This window comes from Phaseolus vulgaris, chromosome 11 (genome assembly GCF_051622355.1).
Source record: "Phaseolus vulgaris cultivar YP4 chromosome 11, ASM5162235v1, whole genome shotgun sequence".
Lineage (NCBI taxonomy): Eukaryota > Viridiplantae > Streptophyta > Magnoliopsida > Fabales > Fabaceae > Phaseolus > Phaseolus vulgaris.
Genome location: NC_143508.1, coordinates 8597846 through 8620553, shown reverse-complemented (window position 1 = coordinate 8620553; position 22708 = coordinate 8597846). Strand labels below are relative to the sequence as shown.

Sequence of the window (22708 nt, the reverse complement as noted above, 5' to 3'; positions counted from 1 at the left end):
ATTCATCAAAGATAACTTCCTTTACTTGAAAGTAACTTACACTCTAAGTTTAGGTAGAGAAAGTTCGAGACTACCAAAATTCTGCAGATCTAGAACCATATAAATAAATAAAACCAAACTTCAATTAAGGACTAAATTGTTAGAAAATTTTGTAAATTAATTTTATAGTGCGACTCATATGAAATAGATTTTGGGTTTTGGGCCCAAACCCTAAATCCTAAACCAATGAGGCTCGGACCTTCCTCTTAAATGGCGTGTCCGTGTCGGACACATGTATCCGACACCGATACTTGTATGACACTCATAGGACACATATTTGTGAAGTGTCAAATTCAAAAAATATTTGTTAAATTTTTGACAATTATAGCACGATTCTAACATAGTTTTAAAAAGGAGAAATACATTAATTTTTTAAAAACTCAAACTTATATTGTATAAATTTGTAGTATGACTATAAAAATAAGGAACAAATCCCTTTGAACCAGTCGTGAAGAACATAGTTCTGCTCCAAAAAAAACTGAAACATATTTGTACACATAAATCTTTATTATTAATTTATATAATTCATAATTATATAATATATAGATTTGTGTCCCCGTGTCCTACATTTTAGAGATTATACGTATATTCGTGCCCGTGTGTTTGTGTTATATAACCCTAAACCTTTAAGATATATATATATATATATATATTATGATAACTAATGAAAAGTTAATCTAATGGAGATTGAGAAAGAATAGAAACGGGTTATGTCTCTGCAAAGGAAGTTGTTCACAATTAACCATCAAGAAAGAACGTGACAAAGAAAGAAATTGTAAGAGATAGATTGAGAAAATGAGTTAAAAAGAAACTGCTCACATAGGGACTCTGATTAAAGTAAGTGATTCTCTATATCATAGTTGACTGTGAGAATCATAGTTTATGATGTGCATTATTGTTCATTATTGTACACTTGATTCTACTTAAATTACTTACACTTTTTTTCAACAAATCAAACTAATATTAAATTTAGTTTGTTTTATTTTAAAAATAAGTGTCATTGTCATTATTAGTACTAAGGTTAGTTCAATTAAACATTAGCTTTTAAATGATTTTTTAATTCTAAACAACAATTGTTTCTATAATGCCAATTATTACATGTAAATATCATACTTCAAAAATACAACTTCATAAGAAGTGTCAAATAAATTAACAATGAAACTTAGAAATTAAAAGTGCTCTTGGCATGGGTCTTGTTAGTAATTTTCATCCTTAGTTATCTATGGTAGACAAGTGAGGGGAGAAAAAAACTATAAGGAATACCTTTTAAATCTAATGTTTTCGCGGCAAAATGGTTACAGTTTTTATTTAATTTATTTTTTCATTAAAATTAAATTTTCATTTGATATGTTGGTGAGTTGAGTCAGCAACAGCATGAAAACAAAATAACGCGTCAAATGAGTATTTTTTTTTTCTATTTCATTCAGATACCTAGTGAAATGGAGGTGGTGACTCATGCGTGTTGGTGCTTAACTCAGCCTCAACGAGTCAACACACCCACTACTCGTTCTAGAAAGAATAACCAAAACGCAACTCAGCAACTGAGTCTAGAACAAACCAAATCAAATCCATTGTTCTCCCCACTGTGCATTCTCTTCACTAGGGTAGGGTTATCTTCCATTTCTACTTCTCTCACACCTTATACCTTCAACAACCACAGTCTCCACCATTCATCTCCAACTCTACACACAATTTTTGAACCCTGTCTATCTCATCCTCTCCATTTTCAATATCTCAGAATTCCTTTATCCATTTCCCCAATTTCTCTCCAATCCGCACCTCGATTTTCGTCTCCGCTCTCACTTACCTTCAACTGTTGCTCGCTGCAGATGCCTCTGCAGGATCTGATTGAACCCTAACTTTTGAGTCAATTTTTTGTTAGAAAGCTTAAATCAAAGGAAAATCTATCTTAGGGTTCTGATTTTCCTAGGATGGAGGCGCCCGTAGCGAGACCGAGGGGGCGCCCGAGGAAGAGGAGAAGAAATGATGAGGAGAATGAGACCGAAGCAAAGAAGCAGGCGTCCACGGGGACGCGTCCTGTGGCTTTAGTCGGAAGGTACGTTTTGAAAAATTTTCCCAGGAACGGAGTGTTCCTAGGAAAAGTAGTGTACTACGAGAGCGGTCTATATAGAGTTTGTTACGAGGATGGCGATTCCGAGGACCTCGACAGTGGTGAGGTCCGGACTATACTGGTAAAAGAGGGTGGAATGGATGGTGATTTAGCGCGGAGGAAGGAGAAGTTAGAAGAATTGGTGTCAAAGAATAGTGGAAAGATCGGAAATGGTTCACTGAAGAGACCAATTGAATCCATTAAGGAGGAATCTAGGGCTGGATTGTGTGAATTGAAGGATGGTGGATTGATGATTGAGAAAGATGAGGAAGAAGATGAGGAGGAGGAGGATGGGGATGTCAATTCTTCGAGTGATTCTGGCACTGGCCTGGGAATGGCTTCTGGTGCTGAGGCTGAGACCCTGCCACCACCACCCGAGTTGCCGGTGTCATCAGGTACTGTCGGGGTTCCTGAACAATGTGTCTCACTGGTATTCTCTGTATATGGATTCCTGAGGTCCTTTAGTATACGGTTGTTCCTACAGCCGTTTACTCTGGACGAATTCATCGGTGCCCTGAATTACCAGGTCACAAATTCACTATTTGATGCAATTCATCTGTCGCTGATGAGAGTTTTGAGACGGCACCTTGAATTCCTCTCATCAGAGGGCTCAGAGCGGGCTTCAAGATGCCTAAGGTACTATAGTTATTCGTATACTGCTGTATGATTGTTAGCATGAGTACCTTGCTTACACTTTTATCAGAGTTATCAATTTTAGATTTGAAAGGGGGGGTGAAGTAGCCAACTCCTCGATCACTTTAGCAGGATAGTGATAATAGAGTTGTTAAATAGCCGATATAGTGCCTTTGCGTTATGAAGTTCTTTGAATCTGCTAGGCGAGTCACTGGCCAATTGAAGTTTTGAATTGATATTATGCCAATTTTTATCTATTTTTTTGTTTTAGTTGCATACAACCTAAAATTTACATATATCTAAACCATATATTTCAATTATATGTCATATATAAGTGATATAGTGCATTATTGGCTTTCTGCCATTTTCTGCAATATAACATGAACTAAATAAATAAAACAACATTGTTTTTGGAGTACGAATGGGTTTTCGGAGTCTATGCTAGACTATATCATGGTAGTGCTGTTATAGCACGCAATAAGCCACTATTGCAGCTGCAATGACTGCTATTGAATACCACTCTTCTATCGAATCCCATAACAACTGTCTAAAGTTACTGTCTGCTACATTACAATAGCACCACTACAGTCTGTTATTGACTATTTTATTTGGCAAAATCGTTATATTTGAAAATATATTTTGTTTGATGTCTTTGCAGGTGCAATGAATGGAGCTTGCTGGATCCAGTGACATGGCCAGTCTTTCTTTTACAATATTTGGTAGTCAGTGGACACACAAATTCTCATGAGTGGGAAGCATTTTACAAAGAGGTGTCCACTGTAGAATATTATGTACTTCCTGTCAGTAGGAAGCTGATGATATTGCAAATTCTCTGTGATGATGTTTTGGAATCTGAGGATATTTTAAATGAAATGAACACTCGGAGAGAATCTGAGGTTGGGATGGATTATGATGGAGAAGATATCCTTCCTACAGAATTTGGGGTTAGAAGAGTCGAGCCAAGATACACCTATACTTCAGCGTGTGAGGATAAAGAAGCTACAAAGTTTGTTTCAGCTTCAAATGCTGTGAACCAACCTGGGAGCTTTATTTCATATTCCAGACATACAGAAAGTACTGAAGATGGTGATGTTGATAGAAATGGAGATGAATGTCGCCTCTGTGGCATGGATGGGACCCTGCTTTGTTGTGATGGGTGTCCCTCTGCTTATCATTCAAGGTGTATTGGTGTGTTGAAAAATCATATACCAGAAGGGCCATGGTATTGTCCAGAGTGCAAAATAAATATGTCGGAGCCAACCATTGCAAAGGGAACAACACTTCGAGGAGCTGAAATATTTGGAAAGGATTTGTATGGGCAACTCTTCATGGGAACTTGTGAACATCTACTTGTGTATGCTCAACATCTTTGTGCTTAAGTTCTTTTGTTTTGTTATGCTGGATAATGAAATTTGAAGTTCGGTTAATTTTGCTTAATCTTTTTTATGCACTTCAATTCTGATGTCGTATCCTTGTGATCTTGTAACGTGGCTTATTGCAGGCTGAATATTGGCAGTGCCGAATCTTGTCTTAGATACTACAATCAGAATGACATTCCCAAAGTTCTCCGAGTGGTTTATGCATCCATGCAGCACAGACCAATATACCATGATATTTGCATGGCAGTGCTACAATATTGGAGTGTTCCAGAAAGTTTGTTGTTTCATTCTGTTTCAAGTGGAGCAAATGTGAACTCAGCAAATAGAAAGGAAGAGACAAAGTCATCTTCTTTTTTACTTCCTCCTTTGGGTGAAGGCAATTTGATGAAGGAAGAGTATCCTTTAACCTCTGTCAGTACGACTTACTGTGACAATAAGGTGCCATCTCTAGATGCTTCATCAGTTTCCAGCCAAAGTTCTGCTCTTCAGTGTAATGGCAATGGTAGCAGTATTGAGTGCCTTGTTGTGACTACAAAGCTTCCTGAGGACAGTAGGATGGAATCCATCCTCTCAGCTGATTCTGCTTCTGTTTCTGTTAGTTGCCATTCCAATATGAACCATGGAAATTTTGATGATAGGCCAACAGTGGTAGATCCTGGCAAGTGCTCTTTGGTAAATAGTCAATTTAGTTATTATGGCCATGCAAATGATACAGGGTGTCCTATAAATATTTCATTCCAAACCAAAGAAAGCACTCCAGCCACTTTTGAAAAGTGTGAACGCAATGTAACCAATGGTTTTGCCTACATGGGTTTCTCCTATAAGCCTTTGTCGTACATGAATTACTATATACATGGTGAATTTGCTGCATCAGCTGCTGCTAAATTTGCCCTTCTTTCGTCAGAGGAATCTAGGTCAGAGGGCCATGTGTCAGACAATCAGAGGAAATTGGCATCTGGAAACACTTACTTGCAAGCAAAAGCATTCTCATTATCTGCTTCTCGTTTCTTTTGGCCAAGTTCTGAGAAGAAGCCTGTGGAGGTTCCAAGAGAAAGGTGTGGCTGGTGCATTTCTTGCAAAGCGCCTGCTTCAAGCAAGAGAGGATGCATGTTAAATCATGCTGCTCTAAGTGCCACAAAGAGTGCTATAAAAGTGCTTGCTGGTTTTTCTCCTATAAGAAGTGTGGAGGGAGTACTCCCTAGTATCGCAACCTACATTATATACATGGAGGAATGTTTACGTGGTTTAGTAGTTGGGCCCTTCCTAAGTTCAATCTACAGGAGGCAATGGCGTAAGCGTGTGGAACAGGCCACAACATTTAGTGCTATCAAACCACTTTTACTTGAAGTAAGTGCTTATTAAAAATTTAATTTGTTTTAATTTTATATTTTGGCTTTTGCTAATAGTCATTCATTGCTGAAGTCACACGTTGGCATTTAGCCCTATCTAGTTTCCCATATAAATTATACTTCCTGCAACACTTGATGATGATTCAAATGGGCCAAAAGATGCTGAATGATGTCACTCACATAACTAAATTAGATTACTCTGTGACTTTTACTTTTTTTTATGAATTTAGGGCTTTATACAGCTCACTATCTCTTTTGTTATGAAATTCAGCACGGGCACCAGGAACTAAATTCTTGTGAAGTAGTTATTTAAGGATGCCTTTTTCCTTTGATTGCCTTGCTGCTTTAAGGAACTTTATGTACTCAAGTAGATTTTGTATGGAGTGTTTGTGGCTTTATTCAACTAAAAAATGTGGGCTTACATATTAGGGTGGTTGTGTTGATGAGTTGATACAATGTAGTTTTACATCAATTTGTATACTTTTGGGTTGTCCTGTCAACTTGGTTGCTTTAAATAGTTTAGATGCTGATGTTGCTGCCTGTCTATGTGATCCTTTTCCAGAATGGTGTACTATCATGCCTATATTAGGAATATCTCATCGTGACATTTCTTGCTTGTGCCATCTGAGCAATTCTGTTAATACTTCATTTTCAGCTTGAGGAGAACATTAGGACAATTTCTTTCTGTGGGGACTGGGTTAAGCTGATGGATGACTGGTTGGTTGAGTTTTCCATGGTACAAAGTGCCACATCTTCTCTTGGAACAGCACAGAAGCGTGCACCAAGTGGGAGGCGTTACAAGAAGCGGTCAGCTATTGATGAAGCTCCAACTGATGGTTGCCCTGAAAGCTTTGTGTGGTGGCGTGGTGGCAAATTCACCAAATTTATATTCCAGAAAGCGATCTTGCCAAAATCCATGGTCAGAAAAGCAGCACGGCAAGGTATTTTATTTTTAACCACAATATACCAGGAAATAGGAAATATAAAATGGCAATGAAGTAGAGATGGAACTTCTATTGAATAAAATAATTAGGTCCTCCATTCTAACTAGAATTAGCAAGAGTTTGGGACTGAAGCTGAAAGTATAGAATATGTCTCTTTGCCCTGGAATTTTGTGAGTCCTGACTCTCCCCCTTACTTCTCGAGTGCACACAATACCCTTACACCTTGCCCTCTATTCCCTTTAATACCAGCCAATCCCTTGTTCCATGAACAATTTAACATAAACTCTTAAAATTGATAGATTCTCAACTAATTGATCAACTTGTTCGTTAAGCATCAGAACTGGGTTTGGCAATGGGCACAAGTGATCATCTTCCTAATTCTTCCTTCTAACATCCTTTTTCCAAATTCAATTTTTGGGGTTGGGTTAGGTCTAAGAATGAGCTGTATTGAGGTCAAATTTTTAAGGCTGTAGAACCAAGCTAAAAGATCAGCTTGGCCTGACTTTTTAATTTATTGTTATGAACTAATTAACTATAAATTATATTTTAACATATATGTATATTAATTAAAATATCACATTACCTGTATATGTTAGTTGAGATAACTAGTTAGCTTTCAAGCTGAATATTGTTGGGTGTTCAAGATATCTGAGTGTTAAACATACAATGGACTCAGCTCACCTTATATAGTCAAGATTCAAATCAAATTTATAGGTCGAGCCTACAAAGCCTGTTGGATTTGACAATTTGGTTATCTCCTCTGCTTTCCTGGATTCGTATTTGTGAATTCTTTTCTTTTTCTTTTTAATTATTAGTGAATAAAATGTTTTCTTTATTACGGGGACAGGTGGTTCAAGAAAAATTTCTGCCATTTCTTATGCTGATGGCATTGATATCCCTAAAAGAAGTAGACAACTTGTTTGGAGAGCTGCTGTAGAAATGAGTAGGAATGCATCCCAGCTCGCACTTCAGGTTTCCTTATTTTCATTGAGTTATATGTCAAGCATTGGCTATAACTTTGTTTGGCTGTAAGTAGTATATTGGATCTTGCAAGCTTGTTGACCTGGTGAATATTTGATTATTTGCATCAGGTCAGATATCTGGATTTTTATCTCAGATGGAGTGATCTGATTCGTCCTGAGCAGAATATCCAGGATGGAAAAGGTCAAGAGACTGAAGCTTCTGCTTTCAGAAATGCAAATGTTTGCGACACTAAACTGGTAGAGGGGAAAAATCGTTATGGGATAGCTTTTGGGAGTCAAAAACATCTTCCTTCTCGGGTGATGAAAAGTGTTATTGAAATAGAGCAAGATCCTGAAGGAAAGGAGAAGTATTGGTTTTCTGAAGCACGAATTCCTCTATATTTGGTAAAAGAGTATGAAGAAGGTAAGGGAAACATGCCATATAATGAAGAGCAGCACTTGAATACTGCATCTGGGTTGCATAAAAAGCGGTTGAAAGCTATCTGCAAGGACATATTTTTTTACCTTACATGCAAGAGAGATAACTTGGATGTGGTGTCATGTTCTGTATGTCAGATGGGTGTTTTAATTAGGTAATGATCCTCTTCATTCATATCTTTTTTCCCCTTCTTTTGCTCTTTAAACCTGTTTTCTCTAAAGATCGTAATTCCTATCTATCTACTTTGATTCAGGGATGCTACCAAGTGTAATGCATGCCAAGGTACGTAAATGATCCATCCTTACTCTATTTTGCTGTGCTAAATTTCCAAGATAATCTTGATGTTATTCTTGTTAAATTTTTATTTATTACTTCTATATACATATACATCGTATTTATTAACTTCTATATAAATATAAATATACATCCATATTTATACTATTAACATAATAGTTACTGTTAAATAAAAGTCCCACATCGGTGGGATCAATTGGTAGCCTTCTACCAATCCTATATAAGGGAGTTTGTCTCCCCTTTTCAATCATCTTAAATCTCTTCCTCTCCTTTTGAATGTTTTTGAGAAAAATTAAGAGAGATTTAATATTCTATTAGTAACAGTATTATATTTTTAATTTAAGAGATTCTATTTTTAATTTATTTAATTTAAGAGTGTGTGGTATTGCTCTCCCCTTGATTTAAAGAGGTGTTCTAGTTTTTTCCATTTAGTGGAATTTCAATTTTTGAGTATAGTGAGTTTTGTTATTCTTTCTAATCTCTCTAGTCATGAGTTGGAATTTATAGAGGTGTTCTAGTTTTTTCCATTTAGTGGAATTTCATTTTTGAGGAAAGTGAGTTTTGTTATACTTTAAGAAGTAGTGTCACTCTATTAGAAAAATAGGATAAATCCTTTGCCTATATTAAACATACATGGTTAAATTTATATAGAGAAAAAATATAAAAAAAAACATGGCCCATTATATAGATAGAAATATCTAACCATATCTAATAAAATTTAATATTTAACACTCCCTTTCGAGTTAGGATAAATTCTTTTCCTATATTAAACTAAACATATATGGTTAAGTTTATATAGAGAAAAAATATAAATAAAAAACATGGCCCATTATATAGATAGAAATATCTAACCATATCTAATAAAATTTAATATCTAAATCGATAGAAATATCTAAATCGTATTTGTTACAAATATAATCAATCATCAATACAATATTTTCTCAAATAAAATGACAATCAATCTTAATATGTTTGGTCTTTTCATGAAAAATTGGATTTAAACGAATATGAAGAACTGACAATCAATCTTAATATGTTTGGTCTTTTCATGAAAAATTGGATTTAAACGAATATGAAGAACGGTCAGTCACATACAAGTGTCATTTGAGTGACCTCTCCAAATTACAATTCTTTAAATAATGATTTAAGCCAAATAAACTCGCTCCAAGGATTGACCCGCTCTACAACCCTAATTCATCGTAATTGGGGCTATTCTCTCGAAAGAAGAGTGTGATAGAAGCATATCCGTTTCAGCCTATCAAACAAAAAGTAAGCGCGTATGCGGTCCGCCAGTCTTTGACTTTGAAGGCTGGTTTTCGAGCGGAATGGTTATTCCGCACTGAGGATTTGTGCTTGTGGGCTAGGGTGAATATTGCAGACCAGCGGATCTGGTGGTCAACAATCGTTCGGACTTGGTAAAGGTTGTCGCGGCACCTGTAGTAGGACAGAGGACTTATCGCGATGCCCGCAGACCAATTTACGATGTCTCTGCCGCTGACGTTTGTTCTCACTTTTTTGAGTTCATATTATGTCGGAATTCAACTTCGTATAATTCCTAACCAAAGGAGACATTCTCTTTTATTGGCTTTTCCTGTGTATCCAGGGGCTATTCCTACTATATATCTTTCTAGCGTTGTATATGCATCGTAAAGATCGAAAAGAACTGGAAAGGATTGCATTTGAGAAAGAAGGGGTGGATATCTATTTAAAATATTCTTGGAGGGGCGTAGAACTCAATATACGGCACCGTCATGGAAGCCAGCCCCCTCCTCTTTCTCACAGCATTTTCGGAGCAGGCTCAGTGCTTTCTTTAGCCTTGGGAGAAATCGATTCGGTAGTGAGAATCGATTGAGACTTAATCATACCTGAGCCTTCTCTGACCTTCTTTGTCTGGGCAGTTAGCTATAAAAAGCAAGAAATGAGAGCTAGAACTAATGCCACGCCACGGTCTATGTCTTTTGACAAAACTTTTTTAGAGGGAACTTTATATTCTATTTTTGCACCAGATCTCGTCACAACATTTTGTTTCTTGCTCTTCCAAGAGATCAAGTTATCACCAATAGAGACACAATATCTAAAAGTTAATATTGTATTAGATGGATAACATACAACTTTAACATAGTTATTGTGACCATATAACAAACATTTTCTTGGAGAGCCATTAAAGTACTTCAGTATACAAATGACTGTATTACAATGGTCTTCACATGAGAAATTAAGAAATTTACTCACCTCACTGACTGCAAAGAAAATATCAAGACGAGTAACATTAAGATAATTCAATTTTCAAGAAAATATCAAGACGAGTAACATTAAGATAATTCAATTTTCCAATTAATCTTTTGTACTTCTCAGGATCTGAGAGAGGCTCCCCTGATTGGGTAGAATTTTGGCATTGGGATCCATGGGTGTTGAACAACATTGTTAAATTTTGGCACTGAGAGTCATACCAAATTGTTGAACAACATTGTTAAATTTTCCAAACCAAGCCCTAAGAGACGACCTGAAGCCATATAAGGATTTGCGGAGACGACATATCAATCCAGAAGACTCCCCCTGACCAACAATGTCGGAAGGTTGCTCCATATAAATTTCTTCCTGCAAATCTCCATCAAGAAAGATATTTTTGAAACTCAGTTGATAAAGAGGTCATCGTTGAAGAGCAACCATGATTATGAATAAGCAAACAAAAGTCATCTTATCACCATAGTTTAAACAAAAAAATTGGGTATAACCCTTAGCCACAAGACAAGCTTTGAGATGATCAATAGTACCATCAGGACCAACTTTGATAACAATAACAAAAATCCACCTTCAACCAACCATAGATTTCCTAGAAGGTACAGGAACAAATTCCCAAGTTCCATTATTTTAAAGCGCATTCATTTCATCAAGCATGACATGATGCCAACCTGGGTGAGCTAAACCATCATTGATAGATTTTGGAATGGAATACAAAAGAGGATGAAAGGCATGTATAAAAATGTTAAGATAGTCTATGGTAACTCAAAGAAGTATAATGTGGAGAGGGATTACGTGTAGAATGTACACCTTTATGGATGGCAATGGAAAGATCATGTTCAACTGTCAGAGTCGGGAGGAGTGGAGGTGTTGGCTCTAGAAGAGAGTCACCTGATGGATTTTGGGAAGTCTAACAACGACTCTACACTCGAAGAGTTGGTGGAGGTGCTGACTCTTTAGGTTTACTAGGCACAACAAGAGGATCACAAACAACATGAATATTAACTTGATTAGATACAGGCATAAGAGAAGGAGAATACTTAAAGTAAAGGGAACATGTACTGAATGTGACATCTGCTGAAATAAAATGGCGGTTGAGAGGTGAGAAACATTTATATCATTTTTGTGATCAAGTGAACCCTAAAACAACACATTTGTGGGACTTAGGTGATAATTTATCAAAGACCATGACTAAAATTATGAACAAACCATGTGGACCCAAAAACTTTTAGGAGGTAAGGGGTGGAGAGGGTCATGAGAAAATAAAATAGAATGAGGAATTTTATCATCTAAAACTAAAGATAACATCTAAGAACAACATCATCCTAAAAACACTGAGGAACATCACCATTGATTAAAATAGTACAAGATGTTTATTGTTGCACTCACCTACCCTATTTTGTTTAGGTAAGCACATGAAGTTTAATGAAAAATACCATGAGAAGCCACAAAATTTTTAAAAGAATGAGAAAGATACCCACACCTATTATCACTACGTAAAATTCGAATAGAAATTCCAAATTGATTTCTAATTTCGTCGTAAAAGATTTGAAATATATAAAACAATTCATAACGATTTTTCATAAAATCACCAAGTACATCTTGAATATTCATCAATAAAAGTGACAAAATAATGAACTCCTAAATTAGACTTATTATGACTTGGTCCTCAAATGTTAGAGTAAATTAAGATAAATGGGGCGTTGTGAGACACTACTAGGAAAAGAACTATGAATGTGTTTTCCTAACTGAGGACTTATATGATAAATAGACTTAGGAACATAAAGAACATTATCAATAGATAAAGAAAGAAGGAGATGAACAATACCAACACTATGGGATGAGATGTTAGAGCTATTTAAATAACCAGAGGTAGACAAAGTGGAGAAAAAAAGATTTATTACTAGTAATGTGATTTGTGACACTTGAGTCGAGAATCCAAAGACCAATAGAATTAGTGAAACCAACAAAAGATGTACCTGAATGTGCAACGAAAATAGTGGAACTAGAGTTATGATGATATCCCAATGTTATCAATATCGAATAACCGAAAATATCGGAGACCCTAAAACACTTTTATAAAGTTATAACAGAATTCATAACGGATTATGGCATGAGCATTGCGTAACCATAACTAATAATAATATTATGTTTAGATTATTAGTAAGTTACTGTGTTATGTATAGAATATTACTAGGTTAACTTATAATATTTTAATTGGACCGGGTATGACATGACCCAATTTAATTTAGGATTTTCTGCAATTATTAGGTTCATGTGTTGTGTATAGAATATAGAATATTATTAGGTTAACTTATAACATTTTAATTGGTCGGGTATGACATGACCTAATTTAATTTAGGGTTTTCTGCAGTTATTAGGTTCAATCACAACAATTGGTTGTTATTATTAGATTAGCATTATAGCATTTTATTTGGACCGGGTATGATATGGCCCAATTCTTCTTAGATTTTTGTTGCAGTTTTTGTTTTTTAGCAAACCATAAGTCATGCTGCCAGCTATATGGATTATTGTTCATATTTTAATTGGTCTGGGTATTATGTGACACAATTCATCTTAGGTCAGCTATGTTATTGTTAGGGTTCCTCACTCACACAACATCATTGTCGTCGCTGCACACACCGTCATAGTAACTGCGCGCTTTGCTATCCACTCTCATCGGACCTTGCGTCGCCGCAGCAAGCCTCATTCTTTATGTCTTTTTTGCTATATTTGTTCATCGTTAGCATCTAGTGATGCAAAAAGTGGCCACCATAGACTGCCATGAAAAAACCGCATCGCCACTGCCATGTTGTGGCAGTGACCAGAAAATCTACCACCACTTTCTGCTATGGCGATGCCATAACTGATTATTGATAATATTGTGATATCTTCCTATCATTTAAGAAATTCATTGAAAATAACATGCTAGCCTTGGGTATTAGATGAAGTAGGATCCATAGTGGAATATTGGTTTGGGCAACCACAACAGATCTATGAGAACAACCAAGCAAGACATAACACCTATCAATTTTGTGGCTAAGTTTGCCACAATGGTCACACTTGTGACGCCCTTTACTCGATTTGTGAGGGCGAGTGCGAGTGTGATTATTACATTTAGAAACTAAAGCAGAAGAGTCATCAACAGGAGGAAGTATATAAGTGGTAGTATATAAGTGGTGTGTTTACCTGACACACAGAAGAATAGAATAAGTGGAAGTAAAATTGGGTACAACAAGAGATCCCAAAAATTTGATAATGAACACAAGAATAATCATCAGAAAGACCAAGTAAGCCTAATAACATGACGGACTTGGATTTTTGCTCTCCTTCTTAAGGAGTGGAGGTAGGAGGCAATGACTTAATCAAATCATGAAGAGCATGAAGTTTACCCAAATATTCAACCATTGTACCATCAAGACATTTGGGAGCAACAATAGTGAGGAGATTTGGACACACCCAAACTTTTGAACACGTCCCTCATGAGTACGAAAAAATTGTTTTAAAGATGAGTGAATAGTATATTTGATAATAATGCATAATTGAGCATCAATTTTCAACCAATGTAAAACCTAATTTTCAACAACATTTGGATGGGTAAGATGATGAAGATAACTTTATTCTTAAGTCATAATTTAAGATCCAAGTGTCATAATTAATTATCAATGGAGTGAAGAACATTGACATAGTATAAATAGACAAATCCGACATAGTGGTAGCAGTAGAAGTCATAGATGACAAGGGCAAATCCAATCACCGACCTATTGGTGACAACAACAACGGCTCAAGCAGCAAGGAAGAGTGGGTTCATTAGAAAAAGTTGAACTCTAACCTTATACTCTACATACCATATTAAAATAAAGGAAAAATAAGATAGATACCTAACATACAAAAAAATATGGACTAAACCCATTACAGAAAAAGAAATATCTAATAATATCTAACTCTTGGTATTTAAGTATGTCTATTAGTGACTTATCTTTCTTCTTTTTGGTGTCACAAGGAAAAATTTGGTTGGCATTTAAGTATTTCCGTTAGTGACTTATCTTTCTTCTTTTTGGTGTCACAAGGAAAAATTGGTTGGTATTTAAGTATGTCCGTTAGTGACTTGTCTTTCTTCTTTTTGGTGTCACAAGGAAAAAATTGGTATTTAAGTATGTTGACCTATCTTTTTTGGAACTCACCTGACCTGGTGGATTAGTTCATTAGTTCATGGTTTATCAGTTGTTTCAATAGTAGTTAGTATAATCTTTCACATATGAAGGGCGGTCATGTGGAAGTGGCATGCCTAGAAAAGTTAAGGCAAAGTGAATTTTGTATCTAAGTGTGTCCACTAGTGATATGTTTTTTGGTTACTATTGAATATAAAGTGTGATAGTGTGAAAGTGCATGCTAGGATTGTTAGGACAAGAAAAAACTTGTATTTAAGTGTGTCCATTAGTAATCTATATATCTTTCCTAGGAACTCATCTAGTGTATTAGTTCATGGTCTATCACCATTGTTCAAATAGACCATACAATTCATAGTGGAAATTGCATAAACTGATTTTGTTGAAAAATTTGGTATGACATAATGATAACAAAATATGATATATAGTAAAGTTGAAGGAGAGTAATTTATCCTTCTGAAAATTTAAGACAAGGGATATATTGAGAAAAGATAATTGTGTAGGTGCTATTGAAAGTAGACCTTTGAATATTATAGATGAGATTGGTAACAATGGCATATTCAGTTTTATCCCATCTTGTGAAAAAGAAGCTTGAAGGAGACTTGGGATACCCTCGTCAAATTGTATCATGATAAACCACTTCACGCAATAATTACTTTAGAGAAAAAACTTTATACACTTCAAATGAATATAGTAATGAATCATATCAACAATCTAAATACTTTATTTGATCACATAGTATTGGATAAATAGAACTCTACTAGTCAGAATAAGTTATGTTGAAAACAATAGGAGTGGCCAAATCTTTCTGGACATAAACAATTAAGTGTGTTTGTTATATGATACAAAGTGATATTAAACAATTATAAACAACAAAGTGATACCTTTATACTTCTGGTTATATGTTTGGATTTTAGATTTTAGTTAGAAAATTAAGTTGAGTTGAATTCAACTAAAGTTGAAAAAAACAACTTATTGTTGCTTTTAAATCAACTAGAGTTTGAGGTAAATTTTGCTTCTAAGTGAATATGAAAGAAGTGTCAAATACATTGGTAGTGTTTAGTAGAAACGGAAAGTTGGTTTAGGTATTTTGACAGAAATCCAAACACACCCTACGTCTTTATACTTACAATAAGGGTGCTAAGTTGATTTTCCAAGTTACAAGATGTTGTGGTTTTGTTCACTTCAAAAACTAAGTACATGGTAGTTACTAAAACATGCAAGGAAGTTATCTGGATTCTCAATGGTTAATGGAGGAACTTGAGCACAAGGAGTAGAAGATTACTATGTTTTGTGATAGTTAGAGTGTCTTGTAATTGCAAAAAAAAGGTTTTTCATTCTAGGACAAAACGCTTAAGTATATAGGCATCACTTTGTTCAAAAGGTAGTAGATGAACAAAGTGTGAACATACAAAAGATTTATACCAAAGAAAATCCAGTAAATATTATGACAAAATTGGTTTGCATTGACAAAGTGTGTATGTCGTTGATCCTACCATGACCTATAATAAAGTTAGCATAAAGATTCAATTAACTCAATCAAAATCTTCAAGCGGGATAATTGTTAAGCGAAAGTACCTCGTGGGTGGGTTCAGTTAATAGACTTTCTACCAATTGCTATATAAGGGCTCTCGATCATCCCAAATCTCTTCCACCACTCTTTTTTAAAATGCTTTAGAAATTAGGAGAGAAAAAAGTCACTTTTAATGTTTTCTTAGAAGATAGTGAGTGTATTGTTTTATCCTTGAACACGTAGAGAGAGAGACGTGATAATTTCTTGTATTATTTCCCATCTCTTGTTTTAGTTAAAGATTATGTCTGGTACCTAACAGTTAGACATAAACGAAACTTTTTATTAATGTTTGATATTTAAAATCCAAGCATTTGTATTATTCATGTTCATAAATGTATCTTGTTCCTTATGGGGGTGCTAGGTTATTGTCACGAGGGTTGTTCCACAAATCCAATAGTCTCTGCAAATGAAGTTGAGTACTTGAGAACGTGTAAGCAATGTTACCATGCCAGATTACTTGCTCAGAAAGAGAATAGTAATGAATCTCCTACCAGTCCATTACTCCTACGAGGACGAGAAAATAACTCTGGGACAGCTTTGAAGAGATCAAGGCCTAAAACTCTTGATCAAGTACAGAAATCTTCCAAGACAAAGGCTAAATGTTCTGAACAAGAACCAACTACTAGGATAAATGATAATCATCTTGACAAGCAACAAGTCGCTTCTGTGGCCACTTCAGCTGGAAAGCGTCATCGCAAAAACTGTTCTTGGGGTATTATATGGAAAAAGAAAAATAATGAAGATAGCAATGATTTCAAGCTCAGGAACATACTTTTGAAAGGGAGCTCAAACATACCAGAAGTAAAACCTGTTTGTCACTTGTGTCGAAAGCCATATATGTCTGATCTGATGTATATTTGCTGTGAGACATGCCAAAGTAAGATTTTCTGTAGTAAATAGTTTTTGAAATGTTAATGGTGATTATAATTGTTTATCTGATATGTTTGCTTTTCACAGATTGGTATCATGCTGAAGCTGTTGAACTTGAAGAATCCAAACTTTCTAGTGTGTTGGGCTTCAAATGTTGCAAGTGTCGAAGGATAAAATCACCTGTTTGTCCTTACTCTGATGTGAAGCCTGAGAGACCAGAGGGCAAAGGCAAAAAGTCACGCACAAAAGCAAAGAAAGAACATTCTGGAGCAGATACTGATTCTGGAGCAATCTCTGATATGAGAGAGTGTGAAGCTGCTACTCCCGTCTTTCCTGTATATGATGATACTTCCGCCTTTTCTGTGGAGGATCCTAGTTCTGTCTTTCCTGATGAGGATGATCCTCTTCTTTTCTCTCTCTCAAGTGTTGAACTGATAACAGAACCTAAGATTGATGAGGATATTGAGTGGAACAGTGTCAATGTCTCTGGGCCAGGGCTTCAGAAACTGGCAGTGAGAAGGAATGTTAAGAATGAGGGTGATGATGATTCTTTTGGAGGTGTACCTTTGGATGCTGAATTCTCTACCTACGGTGGAGAGGCAGGTAATCTGTCCAATCCTGCAGAGGAATCTACATCTTTAGAATATGCCTCTGGTGTTGACATAGACAACCATCTGCCCAATGACTCTCAAAATGTAAATTACGATGATTACATGGATTTTGAACCCCATACCTACTTCTCTGTAACAGAACTGCTACAGTCAGATGATGGTGGTCAGTTTGAGGGAGTTGATATGTCTGGGGACTTGTCAGGATATATGGCGGCAGATAAATCAGAACCTACAACTTACACCGGCTATAGTTGTATGCAATGTTCGCAGATGGAACCAGCCCCTGATCTCCGTTGTGAGATTTGTGGGATTTTGATTCACAGCCAATGTTCGCCTTGGGTTGAATTACCATCGATTGGAAGTTGGAGGTGTGGCCATTGCCGGGAATATGGTAATAACTGATATGTTGATTTTTGATAGTTCGCTTGGTGCGGGTGGCGCCGAGTAATAGAGAAGTAATTTTGTGATATTATAACAATCATGTAAAGCTGGTAGAATGCTTAGCTCTGCAATCTAGGGGGCACATGACGAGAGGAGTTGATGGTTTTCGTTGTTGATCTGGAATCATGGCATTTCGGCGGATTTTGTTCCCTAGTTAGTGGGATATTGTCCTTCCCATTTCAGTCCACAGGAAATTGCTCTGAACTCAGAGATAAGCAATATTTTTTCACAATGCTTCTCTGATGCATTATTTGTATAGATTAAAAATTAAAATTCTCATTTTTTTTCGGACAAGTTAAGAAGTTATACCCAATTTAAAGGGAAGCTTTTATAATGCGTTCATATACACTCCGTGAAATGCTTGGGATGGCCATTTAACAGGTATTCCATAATTTGTCATGTAAATGGAGTGCGCTTGTCGGCATTATGAAATGCTTTTGGGTGTTCACATCCGGAAGAGACCTGTAATAGAGAACTTGCATTGCGTCAGACTTGGGATAGTTGTGTTTTTTTATATCACTGCGCATACAATGTTTTTGTTTCTGTTATAAACCGATGACTTGAAGCATTTGAAAGCATAAAAGCATGTATTGTACACTCCCTATCCTATTAATGAAACTATTTTTTAGAGAATGACGAGACTACTTTACAAGTTGTACTACGACACTATTTTTACAAGCTGTATTATTATGTGAACCGCAAATAATCCAGTAAAAGAGCAATATAAGAAAATGGCCACTACTTTCAGCAGAAAGAATCTAAAAAATGCCGATCAAGCCACAGAAATAGCTCACGGTTTTGTACAGTCACTGGCTTGAGGACCGTACTTGTTGAATTAGGCTGTGGTTATCGTAACTAACATACATGTGGTGTAGCCCGCATTGCTCCAGGATCTGTCAATGCAGTGCTGGCTTGTTGAGCCATTGGATGTTCATCTTAGTACGATGACAATCAATTAGCAAAAACTGCTTCTGCTCAAAGGAAAACTATCTCGTACCTCACATCCCTGTCTGCATGCTTACAAAAAACTACTGTGCAGATAGATAGCAGGAAAAAAATGGAAATAGATAAGTATGTGCTTTAAGTTAAATGGTAGTAGCCATTGAATATTTTCGCCTGTTAGAGCAGTGGAAGGGGTGTAACTCCTCTAAACAGAAAAATCAACAAAATGAATTCATTGATCATAAACAAGACAGTCAATCAACAAAATAAGCAACATTTAATTAACTCACTCAAAATTAGTATAACTGAACTGGCAGCATACAAACATATAGCAGAGACTTACCGCTTCTTGAAGCTTTAAAAGATGGTCCAGAAAGTGATCTCCATCAGGGAAAAACATTTCACAAGATATAAGTATAGACTGAAGAATTACTTGGTACAGATGGAAGACGAGGTTTTTTGACCTACAAAAGGAGACAGGTGAGAATGAAGTAACATTTTTAACCCATGGGTTTCATTATTGTTGCATGGAAAGCGAGGTTTTTTGTCCTACAAAAGGAGATAGGTGAGAATGAAGTAACATTTTGAACCAAGGGGTTCATTATTGTAGCATGGAAAATAGAAATTTAAAATCTTATATTACAATATTTGTGATATTTCAATTTCCTCAACAACAAAGATCAGTTTAACATAAAAGAACAGCTTTCTATCAACCAAAATTGCACTAAATCACCGACAAGACCTTCAAGAAAAACCAATATGATAAAGTCAGATTACATGCCAGACATCACGAGAGATGTCTCTCAAGATAATATGCGCTTTACATGATAAATATATTGGGCATCAATTCGGTTACAGGGAAAGAATCCCATGATTTGTCATGTTAGGAACATAAAACACAGTTTTACGTTTATGTACCATATTGTTTCAAATGGCGAAGTCAAGAACAGCTATACCCTGTTTGGTGGAGATTAATGATTTCAAGCGGATTTTGCACCCATGCAACCAAAAGAGGAGAAATTTAAACAAAAATAGAAAGCAAAAGTTAGAGTAGCAATGAGCCCTCCACTCTGATTTAACACCAATCTGTTGCCAATACATAAATGTACAAAACACTAAGAACATCAGATATCTACAATAACCTCGAGCCTAACTTAAAGTAATGTTGGACCATAATGACAAATCAAAGGGTAAACTATGAATTTTATTCCAAAACTGTAATTCAATGTTACTTAGTTCCCTGAAAGTTTAATTTCTTATTCTCTATCACTTCGGTATCGCCCTTAGATGCCTTGCCTGATACGCTTACCGAGCATTTTGTTCCCTGAACATACGCCTACTATCTATCATTTTAGTCTCTGGATTTAACCATTTTAGTACTTCAACTTAATCAGTTACTATCATTTAGTTCATGAAAGAACTTTTGAAATATCAAAATAGTCTTACAATGGCAGCACATGGTTAAATTTAGGGACTAAAATGACAATAAATGGTTAAATTCAAAGACTAAAATGACAGTAAGTGGTTAAAATTAAGGAATAAAATGATAGGTGGCAGAGTTCAAGGAAAGAATGTCAATAAATGATAGAGTTTAAAGACTAAAATAACAGTAAATGCTAAAATTCAGCAATCAAAATGATTGTAAGTGTATCAGGTAGGGGGCTTTTAATGACAGGACAGGACTAAAACTACACTTTCAGATACCTGTTTTCAATTTTAATATTTTCAGGGTCTAAAGTGACTTTTTACCCAAAATAAAATTACAGAGTGAATATTTGCAAGTTTTTCATCAAATATCATCATATTGCATGGCCATATTTCAATGTAAAAGTTTCAGTTCAGATGCAAAAACAAAAGAATGACAATATACAAAGGGAAAAGTTCTCCTTTCAATAAGGCTTCACTAAGATACTATGCGAGGGACAGTTGTACAAATAATAAAATGCTATTACAAGACGACAAGGCCAATTCTCAGAAAAGGTTGACATTTTTTCCATTATCATACAATGGTCAATGCTATGGCACTGGAACGTTTCATTTCAACTAATAATATCATTGCAGAGAATATTTATTGCTATCTCAAAGTCATGATTTTCATTGATCAAAGGTGATGTTACGATGTACCCAACTTGCAGCCAGCTATTGAAAAGATAAAAATTATAGAAAGGTCTCATGAAAAGATAAAAATTTACCAGCTTTTCTGGATACTTAGTAGTAGATATTAGAGAAACTTCTTCCATGTGACAAAATCCACACCATAGCCAAACATATATATGTAAAGAAAAGTAGAAAATTAATACACATGCATTACTAAGAGTCAAGTTGTTTTGATTGTAGAAACCAATGACAGGTAATATATAAGATTTTTTATTTTAAAAAAAGAAGCAATTTTACGTGAAATGTTAAAATGCCTAAAGTTGTCAGTAATGCCCAATAGTTTCCCATATGAAATTCACAGTCCCCACCCACCATGTGATAAAAGCCCCAAAACATGTAAAAGAAAGTAAAGTTTATGAAACCTTAAGCAGTCAGTATAGTTACTTGAAGGTAGCCCCACAAAATAACTGTTATTAATTGAAAAGCATTTAATAAAATCTGATGAAACTAAAATCATTGACCCTCTACTACTAACCGAAAACAAGTGCAGTGCAACGGCAGGCAAATGCAACCTAATTGTTCAGAGTTTTAGGAACTAACTACAGACTCACCAAACAATTCCAGCAGTCAATGTCAACTACACCAAGATTTCATTTGGAACGACTTTCTCAAGAATTTATTGAATAAATTGTCTTCATATGAGCTGTAAGCCATTTTCATAAGAGCTTATTTTGAAAAAGGATAAAACTTGTTTAAGGACATATCAATATAAACTATTTTTATAAACTTGCATCAGTGCAAAATGTCATAAGATAAATCCAACTAAGCATTAAATATACTATTTCAAAGGGACCCCAACACCCAATCACAAATCATCATAATAAGTAATCAATATATAAAGATGAATTAAGCAGCCAAAGGAACACTATAAGAAGATATTCAACCGATCACAATCACACGGATCAAACAATACAGTCAATTTAACACCTGGAAGGATGAGAGAAATTGTTGATCTGCCTACTTACTCCACAATACACACCAGTACCAAATACACCCGTTATACTAAACAATGATAATTTACTATTCAATTCATGCATAAATGCTTTCCAACATTGCAAATCAAACTTTAACAACAATTCCCCGCACCACCACGACACACATTGACATCACAATCTTGAAAAATCAAGTTCCAACTCCTCCACGTAAAAATAAATAAACGCACGATTTCGTGAAGTCGAAAATGCGATACAGAAACCCTAACCTACTCGTTTAAGAAGCGCATTAAGATTCTGTCCAGCTCCCTGCCGACGTGGAGCCTCTGGCGTTCCTTGTTCTGGCAATTGCATATCTCTCTGAAGAAGACGAAGAGCGTTCTCGTCCCAGACAACACCGTCTCCGTTCAGATCCACCACCGCGATAGAGCGGAGCGCCGCCACCTCCCTCTTCTCCTGCGAACTCGGAGATCATTATTGGATCTGCCAATGCAAATTGAGTTTTATTAGATTCTGATTAAGCTCCGATAGAAAAGGAAAATGCTTAGAGAGAATGAGAGAGAAAGAAGAAAACGAGAGAGCATGGAAGGAGCAAGAACACGATTATTACTATTATGGTAGCA

At 35.7% G+C, this 22708-nt stretch overlaps 1 protein-coding gene and 1 long non-coding RNA gene across 8 annotated transcripts; one reads left to right on the top strand and one right to left on the bottom strand.

The window, feature by feature from the left end:
• Window positions 1–1430: 1430 nt before the first annotated feature.
• Window positions 1431–18651, top strand: LOC137831432 (DDT domain-containing protein PTM). The gene is made up of 9 exons (XM_068639103.2): window positions 1431–2785; window positions 3441–4136; window positions 4284–5508; window positions 6166–6451; window positions 7302–7426; window positions 7546–8009; window positions 8109–8137; window positions 16494–17009; window positions 17090–18651. Exons 1-9 carry the CDS (start codon window positions 1971–1973, stop codon window positions 18013–18015), a joined length of 5082 nt encoding a protein of 1693 aa, XP_068495204.2. The 5' UTR covers window positions 1431–1970; the 3' UTR covers window positions 18016–18651.
• Window positions 12295–22707, bottom strand: LOC137831435 (uncharacterized). Of its 7 annotated transcripts, XR_016517245.1 has the most exons (10): window positions 22359–22707; window positions 19340–19460; window positions 18882–19085; window positions 18364–18516; window positions 17736–18253; window positions 17567–17620; window positions 17183–17446; window positions 16929–17019; window positions 16624–16833; window positions 16392–16532 (listed from the first exon to the last, which is right to left on the bottom strand). It is a non-coding gene; the product is annotated as an uncharacterized LOC137831435 (long non-coding RNA). The 7 variants fall into 7 exon arrangements; XR_016517248.1 differs by lacking the exons at window positions 16392–16532; window positions 16624–16833 and adding an exon at window positions 12295–12369 and having other exon boundaries at window positions 18919–19085; window positions 22355–22669; XR_016517247.1 differs by lacking the exons at window positions 16392–16532; window positions 16624–16833; window positions 16929–17019 and having other exon boundaries at window positions 17426–17620; window positions 18919–19085.
• Window position 22708: the final 1 nt, after the last annotated feature.